This window comes from Clavelina lepadiformis, chromosome 2 (genome assembly GCF_947623445.1).
Source record: "Clavelina lepadiformis chromosome 2, kaClaLepa1.1, whole genome shotgun sequence".
NCBI classification, from domain to species: Eukaryota; Metazoa; Chordata; class Ascidiacea; order Aplousobranchia; family Clavelinidae; genus Clavelina; species Clavelina lepadiformis.
In genome coordinates this window covers 26,273,692-26,296,893 of record NC_135241.1, presented here as the reverse complement: position 1 = coordinate 26,296,893, position 23,202 = coordinate 26,273,692, and the positions used below count along the sequence as shown (strand labels likewise).

The 23,202-nt window shown below is 41.8% G+C and overlaps 4 protein-coding genes across 7 annotated transcripts; 2 read left to right on the top strand and 2 right to left on the bottom strand.

The window, feature by feature from the left end:
• Positions 1-819: 819 nt before the first annotated feature.
• Positions 820-7,795, top strand: LOC143447460 (kappa-type opioid receptor-like). 3 transcript variants are annotated; one of them, XM_076947573.1, is made up of 9 exons: positions 820-1,320; positions 1,387-1,545; positions 3,022-3,134; positions 3,272-3,417; positions 3,596-3,694; positions 3,819-4,018; positions 6,061-7,168; positions 7,237-7,602; positions 7,662-7,795. In XM_076947573.1, the coding sequence occupies exons 1-7, from the start codon at positions 1,114-1,116 to the stop codon at positions 6,223-6,225; spliced, it is 1,089 nt and encodes a 362-aa protein (XP_076803688.1). In that variant the 5' UTR covers positions 820-1,113; the 3' UTR covers positions 6,226-7,168; positions 7,237-7,602; positions 7,662-7,795. The 3 variants fall into 3 exon arrangements, with proteins under 3 accessions (XP_076803688.1, XP_076803689.1, XP_076803687.1); XM_076947574.1 differs by having other exon boundaries at positions 6,061-6,846; positions 7,085-7,168; positions 7,237-7,792; XM_076947572.1 differs by having other exon boundaries at positions 7,237-7,792.
• Positions 7,796-9,430: 1,635 nt separating this feature from the next.
• On the bottom strand, positions 9,431-10,603 carry LOC143447471 (uncharacterized). The gene is made up of 2 exons (XM_076947595.1): positions 10,255-10,603; positions 9,431-10,173 (listed from the first exon to the last, which is right to left on the bottom strand). The coding sequence occupies exons 1-2, from the start codon at positions 10,544-10,546 to the stop codon at positions 9,749-9,751; spliced, it is 717 nt and encodes a 238-aa protein (XP_076803710.1). The 5' UTR covers positions 10,547-10,603; the 3' UTR covers positions 9,431-9,748.
• Positions 10,604-12,269: 1,666 nt separating this feature from the next.
• Positions 12,270-19,334, bottom strand: LOC143447437 (ATP-binding cassette sub-family C member 10-like). Of its 2 annotated transcripts, none has more exons than XM_076947538.1 (22): positions 18,033-19,334; positions 17,747-17,968; positions 17,547-17,672; positions 17,366-17,445; positions 17,159-17,306; positions 16,925-17,102; positions 16,659-16,822; positions 16,434-16,600; positions 16,143-16,326; positions 15,923-16,053; positions 15,723-15,844; positions 15,356-15,529; positions 14,916-15,101; positions 14,623-14,813; positions 14,348-14,563; positions 14,156-14,289; positions 13,914-14,077; positions 13,717-13,853; positions 13,520-13,655; positions 13,303-13,450; positions 12,883-13,242; positions 12,270-12,820 (listed from the first exon to the last, which is right to left on the bottom strand). In XM_076947538.1, the coding sequence occupies exons 1-22, from the start codon at positions 19,245-19,247 to the stop codon at positions 12,673-12,675; spliced, it is 4,731 nt and encodes a 1,576-aa protein (XP_076803653.1). In that variant the 5' UTR covers positions 19,248-19,334; the 3' UTR covers positions 12,270-12,672. The 2 variants fall into 2 exon arrangements, with proteins under 2 accessions (XP_076803653.1, XP_076803654.1); XM_076947539.1 differs by having other exon boundaries at positions 12,271-12,820; positions 15,356-15,526.
• A 2,273-nt stretch (positions 19,335-21,607) lies between these two features.
• Positions 21,608-22,920, top strand: LOC143447479 (large ribosomal subunit protein uL15-like). Its single transcript, XM_076947605.1, has 5 exons — positions 21,608-21,637; positions 22,100-22,163; positions 22,228-22,303; positions 22,517-22,688; positions 22,762-22,920. Exons 1-5 carry the CDS (start codon positions 21,635-21,637, stop codon positions 22,888-22,890), a joined length of 444 nt encoding a protein of 147 aa, XP_076803720.1. The 5' UTR covers positions 21,608-21,634; the 3' UTR covers positions 22,891-22,920.
• Positions 22,921-23,202: the final 282 nt, after the last annotated feature.

Here is a 23,202-nt window from a genome sequence, read left to right as displayed (position 1 = left end):
AATGAGCTGCTATATTAAATTGTGATGAAATATCGACTTTGATTGACATGTATGGATATGACGTCACGGATGTGGGAAAACAACATAGAGATTATCGCTTTTAGGAGGATTGTTTCCAAACAAAGCAAATCTAGAATGAGGGGGAGTGCGCCGGGTTCAGGTTCATATGAGGTCACTCGAGTTTTGCCTCGACTTGTCTTGGGCGAGTTTGTTCAAAATATGACCTTTGACCCAGTTTAGCGTTGAATCGTCGAAAGTCAAGTTCAAGAAAGTTTATTGGTTTTGAACAACTAATTCATTGCACGTCGTGTATCTAGCAATTTATTCTCTGATGAAGGACCAGAAGCAAGTTAATAAATATGAAGTGTGTTGCATTTGTTGTAATCCTTGCAACTACTTGTCTCAACAAATCTACGTCAACTCTCATCAAACTAGACTTGGCTTCTTTCAACAAAATTATTTTCACTCCAGGAATTCTTATTAAACATCAGCAACCCGAATATTGTTTTACAAGTTTCAAACTCACAAGAGAAAAAGGCTTCACTGCGCTCTTTTGTGACGTCATAATTGAAAAGGATCCTTGCTCGAGCTCAGCCAGAAACCTATAATGTGATTGTAACGTAACAGTGGGCAGTTGGTTGAACAATGAAGCGCGGTTGTAAGCCAAGAAGGCATTTGAGCGATATTTCTTTTGGAGACAATCGTCACATAATGAGATTTCACTTTGTCATGATTGCGTCATAATAGCATGCGCGAAATCGCGAGATACGTCGAATATATAGTATCGATTTTTAGACACCAAGACATTATTTCGTCAAACTGCAGAGCAAAGTGCTAACTATGATGTCACAATTATGGGTTTGCTTTTAGAAAAGCTAAGACAAATATAGTGGTAGCAGTCAAATGATCAACAGCAATTGATGGCTGCGTGACTGAGTTAAGACTTTGCTTCGTCGCTCTATCGTGGAAGTTTCATTCGATTAAAGATGAGAGCTCAAATGCAGGCTCGAAGATTGAATTAAGCTGCGAGTTAATGAGATTACGTCAGAAGCTTCGTGTTTCATCGCACCAGGAACCATCTCAATCAAATTAAGTTGCTCTGTGGCATATACGATGGAGCTCGAGGAAATATACGACTGGAACACGACCTTCAACTTCAGCGAAACACCGCCAGACTTCATCAACTTCTTCGATGTTCCCCTTGTTGTCAAGGTAACTGCTTGTATCCAAGGAGTGATTGCAGCGATTGGCTGGATTGCAAATCTGATTGTCATAGGAGCAACGTTGCTATGGAAAGAGCGACGCAGTGGAGGCAGAATGGTAGGCTGGGATCATTGTTACGTCACTTCCTCTGATGCGCATGTGAGTTATGAAACTACGTTACAGGAGCACCACTTCCTGATATACGTCGTGCATCTGTCGGCGTCGAACCTGGTCTTCCTGAGCACGGTGCCCTTCAAAATAAACGAGATGATTCAACTGCGCTGGATGCTAGGTCACGTGAGCTGCAGGGTGGTCACGTTGTGCACCTACGTCAATTTCACGGTGAGATGTTCAGCAGGTTTTGCTTAATGAGATTAAGTAGCTACAATGCTATCAACTCATAATTTCATAACAATGAGCTGGTCAATTTCCTTGAACACGCAAAGAGCCCGACAAATTGTGAGAATGCCGCCGCGGTGAGGTTAATACAAAGCCGCTGCATTATTGCGGAAAGATCGGCAATTATGTCGGTGAGGCAGCACTCGAGGAAGACAATCTAAGTTTAGAGCAAATTCGAACCATTTTATTTTTGGACTGTAGTGTTGTCTTATACCTCAAGGACAAGATAAGTTGGCTTAATAACATATAATTTGGCGACAGGTAGTGGTGGGTCGGTGCTCAATTACAAGTCTTGTTTGAAAGCACCAACTTCACAACAAGCTTCATGACTAGGGCCCGCAAAAGTCAATAAAGTCAAACATTTTTAAGCACCTCGTCTGACCATGAATCAAAGAATAAAGTTGTTTTCAGCACCTAGGGGATTGTTTCTAAGAAGTTTATAGGTCAAAATAAAGTCAAAATTTACAATAAAGTCAAAATTTTCAATAAAGTCAAAATTTGTCAAAATATGGCTTTTTACAAAGTTTTTGTGTTTCTTGAGAGTAATTCTTGTAAAAATCCTCGTGGAAGCATTGTAAATCAGGAACTGCGACACAATTAAACCATATTAACCCATAAAAGCAGGAAATAAGTCACAATGCCCACAGCAGTAACTTTTATCGCAAATTGTCCATTGTTTATTCATTGTTACATATTTAAATAATTCTTATAAAACACTTCCTCTTCGTAAACGTGGTATATTCGAAGATCAACAGTTTGGATTTTAGGAATAGCCTACTGACATTCTGTAATACAAAAATGCCTAAGCAAGCTAAATCGTCTTCAGCAAAAGTTAGACAGATTTGTCGAGATTTTTCTGATGAATTTAATGCAACTCCCGAGGGTGATTTAAGGTGCAATTTTTGCGAGGTTATAGTGAAGTGCGATAAAAAGTATTTTGTTGAAAGCCACAGGAAAAGTAAACGCCATCAAGCTGGATTGGAGCAACAACAAGCATTCCCTGTTTAATTTGCTGTTTATTAGAATTTACCATGCGGAGAAAATCGAGGCAAAGTGCCCTTTTCACAAGGACAAAATAACACAAGCTACCTAAATCTATCGCCAAAAAACACGACGCACTTTTTATAATCCATAAAACACCTTGACTTTTCGACAAAATATTACGTTTGGGTCTGAAATCGACAAAATATTATGTTTGGGTAACTGGAGGAAGAACTGTGGCCTCTACAAATAAGCAATTTCGTTAGGTCAAAATAAAGTCAAAATTGGATAAAAATAAAGTCAAAATAAATGTTTTTTAGGTCAAAATAAAAATGGCCCTATTCATGACATTTTAATCGAACCAGCTTGAAATCGATTTAAAAGATTTTGCTCGAGATTACGTCATCTAAAAAAACTGAAACTGTTTTCACTTTCCAGGTGGTGGCGCTCTTGCTCACAATTATCAGCATAGACCGATGCCTGGCCGCGCATCAAACTAACAGCAGGTTCAGGTCGAGAGTTGCCGCGAAATGGGCGACCTTGGTCGCTTGGTGAGTGCCCGGGTCTTGGTGTGGGGAAAACCCCTCCTTAGCTACTACCAGATTGGACGTTTAAGTCTTTATACTGAGCTTAATGAATTTCTCTGCTTGTGGCGTAAACAGTAATAACTGGCGCTTGTTTGTGGCAGGGTGGTTGCGTTCAGTGGCGCTTTGCCATTCGCGCTTTTCCATTCCGCAGAAGAAAACGCGAAATGTTCCCCCCAGTTTCCTGGGCAGCCGGAAATCAACGAAAGTGCATTTTTCGACCTAAACTCTTCCTATTTCTCTGCAAATGGTATTTTGTTGTTTTTACTCTGCTCTCATCCGTTTTATTAACCATTTTCAATCCATTTCTCTTCAGCCATCTAATATTTCATGAAGGTTAGGGTCATGTCAAAATGAAGTTTTTCTACTAATTATTCGCCGTCATATATACGTTAGTGACGTCATAATAATAATATTATTGTGTGAAGACGTGAAGTGCACTTTCCCCAGCGTCGAGGTGGCCGGTCTCTCGATCTGGATCCTCTGCAACTTTTTCTACAGCTTCCTCATTCCATTTCTCATCATATGTGAGTTCTTCGTCATCAGAAAATGACGTCAGTCAAACTTAGGGGACTATGACGTCACACTTGTATGATGGGTGATTGATTATAAAGAGCCATCAACATCGTTAAAATCAACCAATCATTGCAGGTTTTTGCTATGGAGCGATCATCTACCGGGTGTGTAGGCCGAGAACTTCAACACCCACTAACGGAAAAATGGCGCGTTTGTTCCGGCGGAAGGTCACCACAATGTCCGTTCTCTTTGTGATATCATATGCCGTGTGTTATACGCCCTTTTATGTGTGGGTTGCCTGCAAGCTTGTGGGAATCCCCGTGAAAAGTGTGAAGGTAAGTGACGTCATTGATGAAATTAAGTTCAATCCCAAGTCTGCTCTTACTGCTGCGGCCAATAACTGCCACAATGCACAAACGAGTCCCTACTTTAATTGCAACTACCAGGTTCATGACAAACTAAACTATAGAACTGACAAAAATATTATTAAACAATTCCAAAATTATCAAAAAATCTAAACATTTTGCTGCTATCTCTTGTGTAGAGCGATTATTCCGGTGTGAAAATTTTTTGAATGAATGTTTCCCATTTTCAAAGCGTAACTTTTGCCTCCGCAAGCTGTCTCGATTTTATAAAAGTGCCGCCGGAAATCATGAGCGCGATTGGTTTTACTCAGACCTGTCAATCAAAGTCAATAGTTTTAGCATAAATCCACCATTTTTGCGTCATAACCCGCATTGAAACTTACGAACCAACAAATACATCGCAATGAAACACATCCTTAGAACAGTTAACAAGCAGGTGATGGCGGCAGAGCCACAGAGCCACAGAGCCACAGCGCTTAAACATGTAAGACAGCAACAATGCGATTGTGCTATCACATGGTCGGTTGTCATGGAAACCGAGCCCGGTTATAGGGGCGAGATGATCAGCGGTCAACCACGTGACAACCTTGCACCACTGTAATTGGATGAAATTATTTGAGCAAAGCATTAAAACTGTGGCGGATCGATTGACGGCCAATCAATGAGCTTTCTCACTAGAAATCTATTCGCCAATTTAAACCATTGCGCCTCAGAAAGTTGTAAGTTTGCGAAAGTTTTAAACTTTGGCCTCAGTTTTCGACTTTTCGTGTATGATGTAACAAACCATCATCAATGACATAATAATGTAATGTCATAATAGCGTTCCCCTTTGAAGTTTCCAACACATTGTTTATTCACTGCATTATAATACACTGACGTCACTGCTGTAAAAACCAGTGCGCCTGAAAATGCTGACCTTTGTGTGGTCATAATCTAGAAGCTGAATGCGGGTTATGATTGGTAGAAGTTTGGGTTTTGACGTCGCTTTGTCCTCGGAGGGGAGTTGAAGCATCTGGACTGAAAATGGGAGCGAGTTCAGCCTCTGAATGACATCAAAAGCCCCAGTTTTAAGTGGTGGTTGTGGCCACCCAGCATTGCAAAACAAACGCAGCGTAACGTGTCATTTCGAGCAACGTTCAATCCCCAATGATTTGCGCTAACAAAGGAAGATTATGACGTCAAAAATTTCCCCTTTGAATAATTTTTCTAAATTAAATATCATTCGGTGAAAAATCGCGGGAAGCCGCGAAAGTCGAAGTTTTCTTCATCGCGCGGATGAAATAAATTAATTATTCAGGTGTTTTAATAATTCATGAATCATCGATAAATTATTGATACACAGAACATGACATTGGAATAAAACACGAATATTAAAGAAGCTTGTTCTTAAAAATAATCGCTTTATTTGCATTGTTTTGTAATAATGGTTCTCACGTATGATCATTACGCAACAAAGCAGCTTCTACATTCACTGCTTACGAAGCTTCGGGAAATTGATTAGATTTTGGTGAAATTTTGATAAAAAAGTTTTACTGGGAAGTTCCGTCTTCTGGAGTTACGAGGCGGATATGAGACCTTTTACCTCGTTGACGTCATTCAAAGAGGAACGTCATCGGATGTTTTATTCGGGAATTATTTTGACAATAAACTTTCCCATCGCGATTCGCAAAATTACATTCTAACTCGTGAAACGTTTTTGAATTGAAAGCCGTCAACTTCTTCGAGACGAACCCGCGCTCGTTTTATTTTACCGGTTTTCTTGGAAACAGACTTTTATCACTTTCACTCTGCTGCCACCTACCGAGTCTCGGTTAAAGCTGTTTTTGTGTTTCTGAGAAATGTTTTCGGAGATTCTTTTAAAGTAGCGACCAAATCAGTAAAAATTAAAATAGAACGCAAAGAATTTCTATTTTCAGTTGCAAACGCACAAAAACAGCGCGAAAATAACCTGTTAATTATAAGGACAATTTGTGACTGCCGGTAATAATTAATGTGACCTCTGACCTTTCCAGACTTGCTTCCACGTCGAGAGATTCAACACAACCATGGCCTATGTCAACAGCGCCCTCCATCCGCTGGTCTACATCGCCACCAACGCCCACTTTAGGAAATTTCGCGCCAGAATGGGTCCTTCCACCGGAAATCTGCTGAGGCCGATGGGAACTCAACAATCGTGACGTAACATCCGTTTTAGTGAAAATAAACTCTTTGACAATTTACAACTACGTCATGGCAAGAGATCCCAGGGCTGTAACCTTTTTTGTTCGTTTGATGTTTAGTTCTTAAATTAATCGCTACAATGTGTTTTATGACATCACAATGCATTTTATACACCATCAATTCGTCAACAAAGAAGGAATTCTTTTTTGATTAAAACACGATTCAACCAAAAATGGGTTAACGGAAGAGGGCGCCCTTCTAACAAACAAAGCGAAAGGTGACGTCATACACGCATTCTAATTTGATTGGTTGACCAGGCATTGATAAAATATCACGTGGTTGCAACCATCCAATAATAATTCGGATGTTGTTTTGCTAAAACAACCATGCTGACGTCAGAAGGCAATGAGGTGGCGAAGGAAGCAGACCGGAACGAATAATATTATAAACTCACAAATAATAAAGATTATTTCGTACAAACCGGAGATTTGACGTCATAAAGCGCGATATTGAAACCGCGAAACTTGTTTCTAAATTCGAAAGTTCGACACCGCGCTATGCCCATATATGGTGCGATGGTAGCAGACAGGTGGACTTGTGGGAAAGCATCAGCCAATGATGGGCGACTACGTGATGTGGTTTGTAAACTCGAAATTCAACTTTGGTAAATTAATCACACACAGTAGTTTGTTGAGATCCACCACAAGGTGATGTACTTCAGGCATAGACCAGGTGAGATGAAGGTTGAAGGGCGTTGCATGTTCTTTGTTAGTCGCGGTCGGTATTGTGACGTTGAGATCAACAAATAAGCGAAAACAGAAATTTAATCTTCAAGTTATTCAACGAAATAATTTTCACTTCTTTTACTGGTTACAGGTTTAAGATCCCAAACAATGAATGCTTTGGCTTATGTCGTCACAAACAGTTTTGTGCTCTTGGCTGCTGGCCAGGACGAAAGAGGTTTGTTACGTCACCAGTTCTTGCCAACTGTGTGGAGTGTTTGTGACATAATAGTTGATATTTTCCAGAGAAGTCGGCTTGCTTGCAGGGGAGGACCACCAACGGGGCTGGGGAGGGGATCTCGGTGGATTGCGGGCTCGGAAATGGGCTGTGGCCATTTCGTTGATGTTTTAACAAAGTTTGACGTATTTCTACTAACTTAACTTAAACAACGTCAACCAACAACTATCACTTATGACATCACATGAGGTTATTGTTGCGTAACGCTTATTGCTCAGTCAATGTGTGAGACGAAGATAGAGTGGCATCAGTCGTTCGACGGCTCCTTCGAGCAGACAATCATCATCCGGGCTTGCAAAGAGGAGAGGGCTTGCCTCGATAACAGGAACGGCAATCCGCGAAGATGCTACAACGAAGAAGCCTTCCGCGAGAGGGTACGTCACTATGACGTAAAGTTGCATTGACGACGTCACAACGCCATTCCTTGTATCAGAATCGGGAGTGTTTCTCCTGCTGCGACGGAGCCAGCGACTGCAACAACCAGAGCGAGATTCCAGAACGACCAAGCCGTCTGTGACGTAACAATGGATCCGAGTATATGCGCTCATATTGTAGCAAATGACTTAATTGGAATAATAAAATGAATTTGTGTGACGTAACATGTCAAACGTGAGTGAAGCATGAATTGTTCACGTCATAAAGATGCGGGAGGGTAATCCAAGTACGCGATCAATATGTGATTGGTCGAACCATCTGTAAATGACGATGAGAGCGACGGCATCCAATAGGAACGAGACGTTTTGAGAAAGTGACCGACGACGATCCACCCGCGTCCCACGAACGAACTCGCACCAACGCTAAGATCAAAACCTCGGTTTCACGCAATTCCGAGCATTTTTTAGTTTTCTCACAACAACATTTTAAAGCGCAATTGTCCACAAACGACGTCTTGTCGAGTCGTTGGAAACTAAGTAGCTGGTTGTGACCAATCACTAGCAAATAAATTTTTATTTTCGTCTTTGAATCCAGTGAGTTCCACTTCGGCTTTCATCGACAACATAAGAATGACGTCATATTTTCTGTCTTATTTGAAAAGTTTATCTTTATAAATGCGACATAACCCTAGAACAACCACAACCGTCAATTGACCGGTAAATGAAAATAATGGCTAAAATTTTCCTGCAAACCTTAATGTTTACACATAACAATTTGAGAAGAAAGAAACTTTCAGAAAAGGTTCAGTCAACGTAAAGAAGGCAAAAAGAACGATTGTATAGAACAAGAATATTCATTGTGGCTTAGCACACGTTTCGTTTGGAGACCAATAAAATCAAAACAGGTGTTTTTGCAGATGTGCTAAAATTTTTGGACACATTTTTGCCGACATCAATATGGCCTTGAAACTTATGTCATGCGATGGCAAGCATGACGTCATGCATGACATAGCATGGCACACCGATTTGGTGCATGATCCACCTACATTGTACAGTTGCTGCACTGCGTGTCACAGGTGGCTGCGCGAACTGCATAGGTTGATTTCAAGGAGCTCGTCGTTGTCTTTCTGCAACAACAACTCTCATAATTGCAAACGAAAGTCGCGTCTGCTGCGATTCGCCGATATCTTTGACAATCACAAATGAATTCAAGCAAATTATATCCAACAGATTGAAAAATGCTGCCAAAGGCCATCGTGTAGATGCAGCTTTAGTGCGAATAATCAAACTCAGTTGATCGCATCTCTGACATTAGCTTGCTTATAAATCACAAATGAGCTAAATCACCTGCAACACCTGCAACACCGCTATCCTTATCTACCGGTCAATTGACCGATCCGGTCATTCTAAGTATAACGATTTTCCGGTAGTGCTACGGCTAAACATGAGTGGAAGGTCACTAACGCACCAGACTTTCTACAGACGCCACAAAACTAGTTTAAAAGCAACATGAACTGTGACGTAAGATAAATAACAATCTCTGCTGAGATAATTACAGAATCATGCAACCTTCTGTTGTCAGCGCGGGCTCAATGGTGTTTATTGGGCGGCCGAGGTCATGCAACAAAGTTAACCTAATACATGAGTTTAATGCAAGCTGGGGCGCTTAACTACTATATAGAAATGACGACCATCAATTATACCAGGGGTGGCCAACCAGTCAGAGACTAAGAGCCTCACTTCTTACTGTGTTAACCGCAAAGAGCCACATCATACACATTGGCACACATGAATATCACCTCGTCTCTTACTCACTCACATTCACATCTTTGTTCAACTACGTTTATTGTAAATGTTACAAACCAGCATGAAAATGACAGAAATGTACAAGTCATTTATACTGTACAAGCTAAAAAACACAAATACAATATGAACGAAAGAGCCGCATAATACCGGGCAAAGAGCCGCGGGTTGGCCAGGCCTGAATTATTTTATGAAATCTTCACCAACTACGCAAACAAACAGTTTTACATCAACGTCATCATCCATTTACAATATCATTCGATCACAACAGCTGCTTGTTATGCAAGAGTTGTTATTGTGATATAATAATTATGATTACGATCACTTTTCTGCCTCTCAATCATTATTCATCTTGATCCGATTGATCGGGATCTTCAGACTCATCTGGGACTTTTTCGTTTTCAGACGCATCTCCGAGATTGTCTCCAATTGGTTTAAAAATCAATTTCTTCAGCATTTGTCCAACATCGACCGGAAGATCTTCAGACCTGTCGGGACCTGTGGACACGTTCCCAATTGATTTAGATCTCATTTTCTTGATCTCGGCAAGTTTAGCCAGAGCTACATATCCGTCTGCGTCCACTTTCACACCATAACCCTCTCGCACCGGAAGATTATCAGCGATTGTCTTTGATGCGGATTTTATTGAAACGTAAACTGTTTTCTTTTCTTTTCCAGAATTATCGAAGGAGAGGAAACCGCCAGACTTTATTCTGCAGAATCCTGGTTGGACGTTGTGGCTTTCAAAAGTTGTTTGACCGCCTAATCCTATGCGCAATAGAAAGGTAATATGAATGATGATGATAAATCTTAGCAGGTGATTTCAAAGCCTACACATTTAAAACTTACCGAGACCTTCTACACCAACATTAGCCTTAACAGACGTGATCTCTCTTTGATCGAATGTTACGCAAGCTTCAATCTCGTCCGGGGACTGGTTCAAAACGTAAGTTAGGTCGTTGCCCATTGCTGACGTTGATAACAACCAGGTCTGTATTTTAACCGATCTAAGCAGAAACCTGAAAACATCGAAAAGGATGAAAATTAAGCTTGACCGAGCAAAGCTGTGTGGCGGGTTTTCTTGCCGCCTATGACGTCTGCTGTCTTTCTGGAAACCACAAAGTGAGCGCTGTATGGGCATCGACTCAGCAAAGTCGGCGCATTGTAGAACAACATAAACCGGCTCGGCTCGATTTCTTTCCCCCCAAGACCCAACACCGAGCGCCCGATCAGTGAGTGGTCGATGCCAGGTCTAGAACAAAAGAACTTTTGCCATTGTGACGTTTTTCTCTGTCTGTACGTATTTGCTTTGTTGCGCTGGCCTAAGTAATATGACGTATGCATTTCATTGAATGTAATAAATCTGAAATGACCAACCGCAATAAAGTTGAGGCTGAAATAAGCTTGGTCGCTTTGTTAGTTCTGCGTCTATAGACTAGAATTTGGCGATCTTCACTTGCCACTAATACGATATAAACGAATTCGTTATTGCCTACAAGTCAGCCGACTCTTCATCAATTCACAAGAACACTGCGAAATAAGCTGCCGGTGCCTTCGTGAATTTATACTCTGCTATGAACCAACATCCTTCTCTGGGGCTGGCGCGGTTTAACGTTTGAACCATCGCGTGCGAACTTGTCGCATTCCTTTCGTTTCGACAGTTTCGGTTGTACCTCAGGTAAAATGATTAAACTAAAGCGGGCCCCATACCAGACGGCGTTAAGCAGGGTTCTAAGACAACACCAGATTTTTACGCCTTGGTTTTAAGGTAACTAATGTATTGCATTCGAAACCAAATTACATTTTGAACTCAGTTTCGATAAATAAGATTTTCGTTTCGAAACTGACAATTTTGTTCTCAAAATAGAACTGATGATGTAATTATCAACTTTAACTAGATTCTAACAAAGAGCCCAAATTCCAAAAATGTCTTATTCTGTAATCAACTACGTAGTTAATGTTACGACCAACCAAGGAAAACCTGCTGCTGTAATATTGTTGAATACTTAGTTTTATTTTTAATATGATCAAAAAAATAAAACCGAAAATAAACTAAATTTTATTTCAAATTTTTCTGGAGAAAAAAGAAGCAGATAATTTGTCATGGTGAAGCGAATGAAATATTATGTGAGTTCCATGACGAGAAGCTCAATCGCTCATCTTCCTCATCTTTCTTTCGTCGCTTTATGTTTTGTCACGGTTGGCTGCATCTCAGTTTGCAACAAGGACTTGAAGTCTTTCGCGTTTATTTGTGGCGTCAACACAAATCGAGCAAAATGAGGGATTTTTATGAAGAGTGGGTCGATGACGTCATACACGGAGTCTTTCTCATCGACTGCGCTTCGTCCCCGGTAATCTGATTCTTATTTTTAAGTTACACTTTAAGTTCAATCAAATATTTATGGATTTATTTGCAATAGATCATTAACTCGAACTCCTGACCAGAAGCTTTGAACCTTAGTTAGATAAGTTCCTAAACTTCTTTATAAGAAAAATATTCAAAATTCGTTAATTATACGAATCCCAATGTCTGCTCTTGGATTGCGTCTTGATATTTTCCAGACCTAAATAATTTCCAAACTTCATGCCTATGGACATGGTCAGACGTGGAACATCGTTGCAGCCGAGCTGAGAACTGGAGGAACAACCACAAGCTTTAGTGCGGGTTGGCAAGAGGTTGAACTGGAAACAGACGTAACTGTCAAGACCTAACTTGCTGAAATAAAAAGATACGTCTGGTCCGAAGATTGGTCAAAACGCACAAACACAAGCTGCTCGCATGTGAAGCATGAATTGTGGAAAAATGCTACCTCAGGAGTTGAGAAACAAGCGTTAAATTGGGCTCATGAAGGAAAACAAGGAATCGTGAAAACCAGGAACATGCTCCGCACAAAAGTTTGGCGGCAAAAGAATGTCACGTGACAAGTAACAAAAAGTGTTAAGAACTAGAATTTATTTGTAAAAGCGGATTGCCTCCCTGTTCCGTCAGCTATGATTGAACCAGCTTTTTAACAAATGACTTAGGAACTTAACATCCAATGGAAACGAGACATTCTGCAATTTGAGAAAGTAGAAGTGGCTTGGATGGGACTCGAACCCCAAACCTCTGCATCAAACTTAAACGATACAAGACAACTTTTTTCATAAACGTGTAATTTTATCACAAAATTGAGACAATCGTTGAACTACGTATCCAATAACCACAGCTATAACTCTAATGACATCAACAACACGCAGAGCAATATATAATTATGACGTCTTCACACGTCAGGCGGAGCGTTGACATCCGGATTTCTGGACGAGTTGGGCGAAAAGGGATCGTTGGTCGGAGAGAAGATTTTCGGGGGAGTCGAACTCAGCCACCCTACCCCCGTCCATAACCAGCACCTTGTCGCTGCCCAGCACCGTCTCCACCCTGCCCACACACCGGGGTAAATGACGTCATCGCGAGTTATCATCACGTCATCGGTCACTTACCTGTGCGCGATGGTGAGCACAGTTCTCCCGGAGAAGTTCTTTTTGATGGTCTCCTGTATGAGCTCGTCCGACGCCCTGTCCACGTTCGCCGTGGCCTCGTCCAGGCACACTATCTGCACATCTCTCAGGAGCGCCCTCGCCAGGCAGAGAAGTTGTCTCTGTCCCACCGACAGGCGGCGCCCTCTTTCCCCAACGTCAGCATCGAGACCTCCCATATTCTCGAGGGAGGACCGCAGCCCGCATCTCTCAACCGCCCCCCAGAAGATGGCGTCGTCTCCGACATTCCCCTCCGGGTCGAGGTTGCTCCTCCACGAGCCGCTGAAGAGGAAGGGATCCTGTGGGATTATCACCATCTTCGACCTGATGTAATAGACAATCGATGACGTCATGATACATTTCACACAGTGATGATGACGTCACCTGAGGAAGTGAAGCGGAACTTTGTTGATGTTGATGCCGTCGATGTAAACAGCGCCTCCAGTGATGGGGGTCATGCAGAAGAGCGTGAGAAAAAGACTCGACTTCCCACTTCCGGTTCGACCGACCACGCCCACTTTCTCTCCTGGCGCTGAAGTTCAATAAACGCTCATTATGACTTCATAGATGATGATACCATGGAAGTGCCGGGGGGAATTACCGAGTTTAAAAGAGACTTCATTAAGAGCGAGAGGAAGATTGGGTCGATATCGGAGAGAAACCCGCTTGAACTCCACACTGCCCCTTGATGGCCACTCTTCCCGCAATTGCAAGTCACCAGATGGCGCTATTCTTTCCTGAAGTCAAAAATTTTGTCAGAATCTGTTCAAGAAAGAAATAATACTTTTGTTGAATCACCTGCGGTACATTGTTGATGTAATAAACCTGCCTCTCTACTGCCACCATCTGCTTCTCTGTCTCTGTGAATGACGTGATCACGCCAGATAGTCGACCAGTGACAGAGAGGGCGTAAGAGAGCGCCAATCCAACCATACCTAAAATGGTTGCACTTGTTAGAAATCCATCGCTACATCAAAATCACCCACACAACCCACCAGGTGGCACTACACTGTACTTGTTCTCCAGCACCGCCGTAAACGCAACTCCCGTTACCATGACAACCCCCATCATCTGCAATCTTATGGCGAGCCACTCTTGCGCCACCAGTGTTGAAAAATTACACCGTTGGTTTCGTTCGACCAAATCCCTGTTCTGCTTTCTACAAGAAAAAATATAATGAAAAGGAACAAAGTGACACGTCATAAAGCCAGGTGTGATGTAATAGACACGGGTTTACTTAAAATCGTCGGTCTTCCGAAAAGCTTGGATGGTGGAGACTCCAGTGAGACTCTCGTTGAAGTGCGCGTATATTGGAGACAAGCTGATGCTGCTCAACCTCTTCAACTCCCGGGATGTGAGGCGATAATATTGCTGTGGAGGAGGAGGAGGATTAGGAGGAAGCCGATGCTAGCATCACAGAGCCACCCACCTGGGTGTAGTAGTAGAAGGCGGAGAGGGGGAGCAGCAATACGGCGAACCATGGCAGACCATAGCAGGTGACAACGATGGTTGCCAGGAGGCCAGCAAACTGAGCCAGGAGTATGTTGAGCATGAAGGGAAGAGAGTCATCGATCGTGTACATGTCACTCGACATCCGGTTGATGATGCGGCCGACAGGAGTCACATCAAAGAAAGACACCGGCGCCTGCAACAAAGCATTTCACCAATCCTGCCATAGACATCTCATAAACACTCACCACTCACCTGCAGCAAAGAGCGAAGAAGTTTCCAGTGAAGAATGCGGGCAGCACAAATACCGCCGTAAGCAAAAGTAAAAGCACGAATAAGTGTGAATATGCTGTTGGCTGCGGCAATTCCTCCATAAACCTCCAGGTAAAATGCTGTGTCATGCTTTGCATGGGGGTTTTCTTTGGCATTTGTGACATCATAATGGCCTTTATCACGTACAAAATATTAGTAGAGTTTACACGAATGACAAGATAAAAAATGAAAACAAAGTAATTGATGGATGGTAACAAAGCAGGGAGTGGAGATACCGGTCAAGAGGAAGGTGTAAGAGGAGTATGGGAGGATCACTGGCGATTGAAGGATGCCTCCATGGGTGCAATTCTGAGCATCTCTTTCCTCGGAAGTTCCAAGCCATCCTGTCGATGACTTTGGTGGACCTGTGACGTTTGCGTTCACCCACTGTGACAACCACCAGTCCGATATGACCTTTGAACCTGGGTAAGTCATAAATAGGACAACATCACATCATCTCATGTGCTGCGGGATGTTGATGTTAATTGCATCGAAGGAATAAAATAAACACGGGAATAAAATCAAAACTAATAAACTACAGACCAACAACGTGGTGAGAATGCAAGAACTTATTGCTTTCATGAAAGTATTTCTGAAGTTATTCCCGTGATGAACTGATGATGTATTACAAAATCACATCCCTTGATGACATCACAATGAGTATTTATGGACTGACCCTGCATCAGGACGACGAAGCTGAGGATGGTCAGAGCAAGGCATCCACCAATGGCAAGCCAGTATGTCTTGTAGACCCTGAACGCAACTGTACCAGTCGCTTTCTCTTCCCTCGAGATTGAAATCTCTTTCTCTGCAACTGGCTCATCTGCATCACCTGGTGGTGAATCATCTGCTGAGAAAATATTTTGTGAGATTCTCTCGTTGGGAAATTTCAAGAAACCACAAACTTTAAACACTAAATGCTGATTTTGTGTTGTAGTTGCTGGAGTATAAATTTTGAGCAAACGTAGAAGAAATTTGAGAGACCCCATCGATCTCCAAAAACACATTAAAAACTGGTGACAGAAGATGTCTATGAATAAGACCTTCGTCATTAAAATTGCCCTCATCGATAGAAACATCGATTCCAAGAACCTCAGACGGAGTTCCAATTGTCTTAATCCTCCCTTCTTCCATCGCTATGACGACATCAGCATGACGGAGATATCTGAAGTAGATGGTGATTGTCACTAGATGATGACATCATTAATTGAAGCATGCAGGCAGCTTTATGATGTCATAGTACTTGGTGTGGTGGGTGCAGAGGATCCTCGTCTTCTTCCTGAGGATTCCAACGATGCATTGTTGATAAAGATGCAGAGCCACGTGCTGATCCACGGCAGAGAGAGGATCATCGAGGAGGTAGAGACATTTATCCTGGTAAAGATTCCTCATGTTTCAACATAAAATTTCTATTTTATTCACGAAAATGTTTCTGGATTTGGCGACAAAATTTCATCAAAGACCTGATAAACTGCTCGTGCCAGTGAGAGTCGCGCTTTCTGTCCCCCGCTCAACGTGACACCGTTCTCCCCCACCTCGGTCATATCGCTATGCGGCAATGCGACAAAATCTTCATTGAGAGCGCAACATTCTACCACAGCTTCATAGAAATCTTGAACATACGGCCGTCCCCACAGTATGTTGTCCCTGCAACACCGATGTGACAGTTTGAACAATTGAAAGTCGAGTTGTTATCATCAGCTATCGACTACTTCTATCAGCGCTTGCGTGATGAAGGTTGCCACGGCAATGACCTGACAGTGGCATGTTGTATCCACGCTTCTTGTGAGACGTATGCTACGCCATCGGAGGCGCACTGGAGCGCTATCTCACCATCTAGTTTCTCCATCCCGGCACATATCGCCGATAGCAACGAGCTTTTCCCCGCCCCGACGCTTCCAACGACTCCAATGAAGTCGCCCTGTACGAGGAGGAAATTGTTGTGAAAGTCATTTGTCATCAAGTAACTTGGCTCTCACCTCTTTCACTTTCAAAGAGATCTCCTTCAAAAGTAAATCCTTATCTTTAAACTCTGACTCCGAGTTCACATCTTCATTGTTTGTCTCGTTCAGATTCTCGTTCAGATTCTCGTTCACATTCAGATTCCATGAAAAAGTACCATCCTTAATGTCAAGGATTTGATCTAAATTTGGCAGGAGATTCCAGCGTAAGAATTTTAAAAAATCCGAGGATTTGTTCAAGTGACATCAAAGAATGGAAGTACGTAGGAAAATTATTCTAAGACCTGATTGATGAACTTGGTCGTGAGGATCATAAAACTTATCAAGGTCAAGTTCAGGAAGTTTCAGGAAGTTCTCCAATCTATCAAGCGAGATCCAAGCCTCCATCAGGCCATTAAGCACCCAGGGAAATGCATTGAGTGGGGCAATGAGCATGTTTATCAGCGCTATCACCGTGAACACCTGCGCCATTGCAACAATTACAAGATGTCTATCTTCCTCTTAGTGCTATGACTCACTTTGGCAGCCGTCAGCTCATGCCCCATAGTTGAGTATATGGAGAAGATGAGCAGGGAAATGAGCACAGGTGTGGTGGCCCACAAGTACACGCATCCAGCATCAAAGTATTTAATCCCGCTCAAACTTTTAAGTTCTTTGTTTCGAATGCTGAAAAACATAAATAAGATGTCGATGGCAGTGGTGAAAGGAAAGCGTCATAATCTCACCTGGAAATCTTCTCACTCAAACATTTCTCCCAAACATTAAACTTGACGACCCTGATGCCCTGCAAGACCTCGGTCATCAACTAGAACAACAATCGCGTTTGATGACATCATGAGTTGATGATGACATCATGAGTTGATGATGACATCATGAGTTGATGATGTTGTAAAACAGTGATCTCACCTTGACTCGACTGTCCTTGTGTTTCATCATATCCTGGTTGTACTCACCGATCTTCTTCGCCAGATATCGATTAAAAACTATCATGAGGAGGGAAAGCCCCAAACCAGCAAGAAAGACAATCCCAACCTTGATGATGGAAGCATTACATCACAATTAACAATGTTATTGTATCATCACCATTTATTACGCACTCACAGTACCTGTTCATAGAGCAAAACCAAAGTGACTATGACTTGAAATGGAAGACTCCAAAACTGATGAAAACTTGGACCAAAGTTAACGACTCGATTCACGTCTGTGCTCATGAAGTTTGTGATTTCACCGCTAGAGAACGTTGCCATGGCGACTGGTTTTGCTTGCATTGTCTTGGCGTAGACAGCTCCGATCAAAGATGACTTGATCGCAATTGAAACTTTATTTACCTGATTAAAAACTGGTTTAAAATTCAAGTAAACTATGACATCATAAAAAGCTTTATGCTGTCACCTGGTAATCAAAGTGGGTGATGAGCAAAGAGCCAACAAGGGTCGATGCGAAGAGGCCGGTTGCGTAATAAACCCCATTCACGACTGGTTCTTTATTTTCAACGTAGCTGACGAGAAAGTTGAGTAGGATGGGGCCGGCAAATCCCAACGCATCTCCCCCAAACTTTAGGAGCCCAAGTAAGTAGTAGCCCCGTCCAAATTGCCTGTGCAGGGCTCGAAGCAAAACCCTCTTTGATTTCTGTGATTTGTCGTCCTCACGAGATAACCTTACATACCTATCACTCTCTGTGATGTCATCCTCTGCATTTTGATGAATTTTATCGGAAAATTTCTGGCACAAGGTGTCAGTATTGAGTTCACGGGGAAGTTTGTAGACAGAGGACTCGGAGAGCAAAGTCTTTTTTGCTCCTTTCCTCATCAACTTCTGGACCCAGCAGAAGAATAATTTCGAGAGCAGGCCAGCAGAATCAGCCGGACATTCGTCTTCATCGACTATCGCTGGTAGGTCAGTGGTGCTGATGTCATAATACCTCTCTGCCCCATCTGTGGCAAAGTTATGCTCTAACTGTTCATTGCTGTCATCGTTTGTCAGAATGGACACAGTTCGATAGCGAGGGTTCCTTCGTCCGAGCGTGACCAAGTAGGTCAGTTGACAAGCCAACATAATTGCATAACAAAATAAGTCAATAATAACGTTAACGTCAATTGTTTTTTTCTCAACGTTATTTAGAAGAAGATTAACCATTCGCTCCATTTGCACACCATAGAAACCTAACGTGAGTAACCACGACACATTGACCAATAAGGGGCCTCGTTTGTAATCAAAATGGATCATTCCCAGCCTCCATAGAAATATAAAATGTGCGAGCAAAGCAACAGTTCGGACGCAGCACGAGAGCACGACCACTCCTGCAGTGTCGAGCTTGAACAGGATGACATCCTTCATGAAAACGCCGAACGTGAGCAAGAGCGTGACACCGGTGCAAATGCGTCGGATGTTGAAGCTCGAAGGGACTCTTAAGTTGACGTCGGGAGGATGAAGCCGGCCGATGTAGAAGGAGCTGGTGAGGGCGAGGAGGAGAAAAGGTCCGAGGACAAAAACAAAAGTTTCAAAACAAACCGAAAACGAATCACCCAGTTTGCTCCATATCGAGAACTCTGTTCCGCAAAATCTTGTTAAACTTGGTGACCCCGACATGACGGAGTCACTTTTCATGGACAGGACTCGATATAACTCGACTCGATAACAACTCAGTTGCGTTATTTCAATTCAGATGTGGAGACTAGACACTGCAGAAATCTGAAACTTCAAATGTAAAAATATTTAGCAAAACAACAAACCCTGGGCATTTATGTCAATATCAGAGCACAAAATAAAATTCTCACTCAACATTCTTAGGTCACTAATACTAAGCATGCCGTGATTTTGTTCATGTCAAGGCTTCACTGCTCACGTGTGACATCATTTCAGATGTTTCCATTGCAGTTTAAAACCTTAAGATATATAGAATTTTTTTCATTGAAAACAAATAAATCTCTTCAATTCACTTTGTCTGCGACAGTCGTAGGTCTTGTTTACTTTGCACTGTGACGTGAAAGGTCAGGATAGAAATTGTTTTGTAGCGAGGATTCCCAATTGGGATGTTCTGGCAAGTATAACACAAATTGGTTCTCTATCAGTCAAATAAACTGATAAATTTTCTTTTTCTTTAAAACTTAATCTGATGTCACAGGGGCCACCACGTATAAAAACGCAGAAAAGCTTCATACACACGAACTGATGCTGAGATATTTTCCTCATTTTAACATTTTTATGGCGAAGAGAAACGATTTTCGGCAAACACAATTTGGTTCTGCTTCAATTCGACTTGAGTCGGTTCAAGACTGAGTTAATCTGGGTGAACACTCATTCAATTTTCAACATTGGCGGATGGGAAACGAAAAACGAAAAACGAAAAAACGAAAAACCACTACTGCTTGGTAATAGCGTCGGCTAAACACATGGATGAAAAGTGCCGAAGTATGCGAGGCTTAAAACAGGAACTAAAATAATGATGCTGTTAACTTGCCGGTTGCCCAATGGGCACCGACTGTTAGTTAACGAGCAACCTTCAGCTGTCAATGAGGTTTCTCACGAAACTGATGTCTGGATATTGTCATCGTTTAAAGTGTGACCTGTGCCAGACTATATGCCAGGGGTGGGCAAACTTGTTCAATGAAAGAGTCACTTGCGGAAAAATATGAACACCAGCGAGCCGCAAAATCAGTAATGATTGTCAATTTGGTTGATATATTATTAGTAGTCATTTTGGGATATTACTTTTTAGCTAGAAGACCCATAAAAAACATGTCGGCGAGGCGCACTTCAACAGCCTTTGCCATAGAGGCATAGAATCTATACCTGAAAACAATGTCGGATTCTATGTCTACTGTTACGTCATAAACGAAATGCTGGCCTAAATAAGCAAAACAATAGACAGAAACGTTCATAAACGGTACTCTTGTTAGCCTTTACAACTTTTTTGGAATTTTACGTTTCGACCAGAAGAGCCACAAAAAATATGCCAGAGAGCAGCATGCGGCTCGCGAGCCGCAGTTTGCCCACGTCTGCTATATGCTATGCGCACAACATGAAGAGGTTGTATTAAGTGTATTGTATTGTATGACAGCGTGATTGTATTCAGAAATGTATTTGCAGGAAATCACTCTGGAAATTGTGACCAGACTTAGAAATAGACTAGAGATTTTATTTAACCTTAGGCCTAAAAAACGCTGCATTGTCTGTTGTCAGATCAAGCTTAGTTTGTCAGAGTTAAGTATTCAACATTTTTGAAGGGCACCAATTTTAAAGCGCGGGGATGCTTTAGGGAATGCACTGAGAAGAATAAAGGGTATTCACCAGTTCACTGTAGGGCACTAAACCCATAGACATCATCATGAAAGAATCTGTAATAAGTGAAATATGTTCACATTATTCTTTACTAACTGACAAATTGTCGTATTGAAAGTTGTTCTTAAGCGCTTTATCCTAAACGTGCACTAAATGTTTAAAGAAAACAGCAGCACTGTAACACGTCACCACCTTCGACTGGACCGTGTCATTTGCAATTTATTACTGTGTTTGCTTTTGATAAACCCGGAAAGTAAACTTGGGGAAACCCCTATTTAAAACACAGATATCTTTCATGATTCGTGGCATTGTGATGTAACATGTACAATTATCCATTTTAACTCAGTATAATTAGAAATTTAAGAAAAAGTATCTTTCTCATACCACCTATTTAACATAGTTATGTTGGATATGTTGCTTTTTGAAAAGTTTTCATAAACATAAATACATACAAATAGTTATTCCGCAATTTTTGTTCTATCAATTCATTTTTTGTTTTTAAAAGTTAAAAGCAATCATATATTTCAAATTATCTTGCAAGAAATAATCTTTTATTGTTAATCACAGCGAATAATCTTATTACATATTCTTTTGAAATAGCTCCCACTGATTTTATAAAAAATTATTTTCAATAACATGAACCGTTATGAAGTATAAATAGATTGCTCTACACGTTCTTGTTGAGTTCTTTTCCTGAATTCATCGCTGGCGAAATGGTAAGATTTTCATCTGAGTTAATCTGAGCTTCATCAGGTTTAAGAGTTTTGTTTTATATTAGTCTGTTTTATTTTCGCAAACTATTTGTTGCAGTTTAATGGATGATAGCAGCGCTTGTCTTACAAGAGCGATGAGCACCCTATGTGCGTTAGCTCAACTTTTGACATTTTAGCACTTAACCGAAATGTATTACGTATTGAAATACATTTAAAAATACCCCCAACGTCGCATTAATTCCCGGGGCGACACCGGTAAGTTCACTATCTTTGCATTGTACGCCCAGTGTTGGGCTCCAGATACAAAACTGCAGTAAATTGATCCTGATTCTAGGCTACAAAAAGTTAGTCGTATTCCAGTGTCGAGCATAATTATCACTCTGTGTGCTTTAGACTAAACTGAAACTGCAAAAAGTAGTTGAACTGAAATTGCTTGGTGTCAGAGATTTGTTTTATGTGATTCAGGTTTCCCGGTTTAAGAAGACAAGGAAGTTGAGGGGTCACGTGAGCCATGGACATGGTCGAATAGGTTTGTAAAGTTATTTGCATGGTTCATGTTTTTTCGGTTTATTGATGATCGTTGATGATATCAGGGAAGCACCGAAAGCATCCTGGAGGTCGAGGTAACGCTGGAGGGCAGCATCACCATCGAATCAACTTCGATAAATAGTGAGTGGTGGTTTTATATGATTTCCATTGCGCAGAGTGTTTCTGACAAATCAGTTCTATTTGTGCAGAGTCAAACTGGGCATAAAATAAATTTATGAAGCTTGGCACGGTGAGCATGACGTCATATGATGCTGCACTGTACAAAAGCCTCTGACAATCTATTCAGAGTTAACTCGCATGAGAAGCGAAATTATTAAAGTGAAATTATTTCAGCCATCCGGGATACTTCGGTAAGGTTGGAATGAGACATTTCCACCTGAAGCGCAACCCTGATGCCTGCCCAGTCATCAACCTCGACAAGCTTTGGACATTGGTCAGTGACCAGACGAGGGAGCAATACAAAGACAAGACAGATGTTGCTCCAGTCATCGACGTTGTGAAAGCTGTGAGTCGCTTTCCAACGTTTTCATAAAATTTCGTGTAAAGTGCGTTGTTTTATGATCACTTCTTGATTTCAGGGATTTTACAAAGTCCTCGGCAAAGGTGCCCTGCCAAAACAGCCGGTCATCGTCAAAGCGAGATTCTTCAGTCGTCGAGCCGAAGAAAAAATCAAAGCAGTCGGAGGCACTTGTGTATTGGTCGCTTAAGCAATTAATAAACTAACTTCTCAGTAAAAATCTTGGTGTTGTTTTGTAAGTTGAAATGGTAGCTGTAAGTGGAGGGCTTTGGAGCCGGAGCCAGTTGTTTGAAAAATAGCTCCGGCTCCAATGTATTTCATAAGATGCTATGCTGCTACTATTGGCTGAATTCACATAATTTAAGAATTGTTGCCTCTTTGGCGCCACCTTTAACTAACCACGTTGCTGGGGATTTGACAGCAGAGCAGTCACATGTTCATAGCTGCACAGTTTTTGACGTACAATGGAGCCGGAGCAGTGGTGTCAGTGAGCGCTGGAGCT

Excerpts from the sequence above, each read along its gene's own strand:
- LOC143447437 (XM_076947538.1), bottom strand. The coding sequence starts at position 19,247 with ATGAAAAGTGACTCCGTCATGTCGGGGTCACCAAGTTTAACAAGATTT. Across the intron at positions 16,823-16,924 it reads CGACCAAGTTCATCAATCAG|ATCAAATCCTTGACATTAAG; the intron begins GTCTTAGAATAA and ends TGCCAAATTTAG. Across the intron at positions 13,451-13,519 it reads TGAAGTCTCTTTTAAACTCG|CGCCAGGAGAGAAAGTGGGC; the intron begins GTAATTCCCCCC and ends ATTGAACTTCAG.
- LOC143447479 (XM_076947605.1), top strand. Across the intron at positions 22,164-22,227 it reads CCATGGACATGGTCGAATAG|GGAAGCACCGAAAGCATCCT; the intron begins GTTTGTAAAGTT and ends TGATGATATCAG. Across the intron at positions 22,304-22,516 it reads CGAATCAACTTCGATAAATA|CCATCCGGGATACTTCGGTA; the intron begins GTGAGTGGTGGT and ends AAATTATTTCAG.
- LOC143447460 (XM_076947573.1), top strand. The coding sequence starts at position 1,114 with ATGGAGCTCGAGGAAATATACGACTGGAACACGACCTTCAACTTCAGC. Across the intron at positions 3,418-3,595 it reads TTCCTATTTCTCTGCAAATG|ACGTGAAGTGCACTTTCCCC; the intron begins GTATTTTGTTGT and ends TATTGTGTGAAG. Across the intron at positions 4,019-6,060 it reads TCCCCGTGAAAAGTGTGAAG|ACTTGCTTCCACGTCGAGAG; the intron begins GTAAGTGACGTC and ends TGACCTTTCCAG.
- LOC143447471 (XM_076947595.1), bottom strand. The coding sequence starts at position 10,546 with ATGCCCATACAGCGCTCACTTTGTGGTTTCCAGAAAGACAGCAGACGT. Across the intron at positions 10,174-10,254 it reads TGTTGGTGTAGAAGGTCTCG|GATTAGGCGGTCAAACAACT; the intron begins GTAAGTTTTAAA and ends TATTGCGCATAG.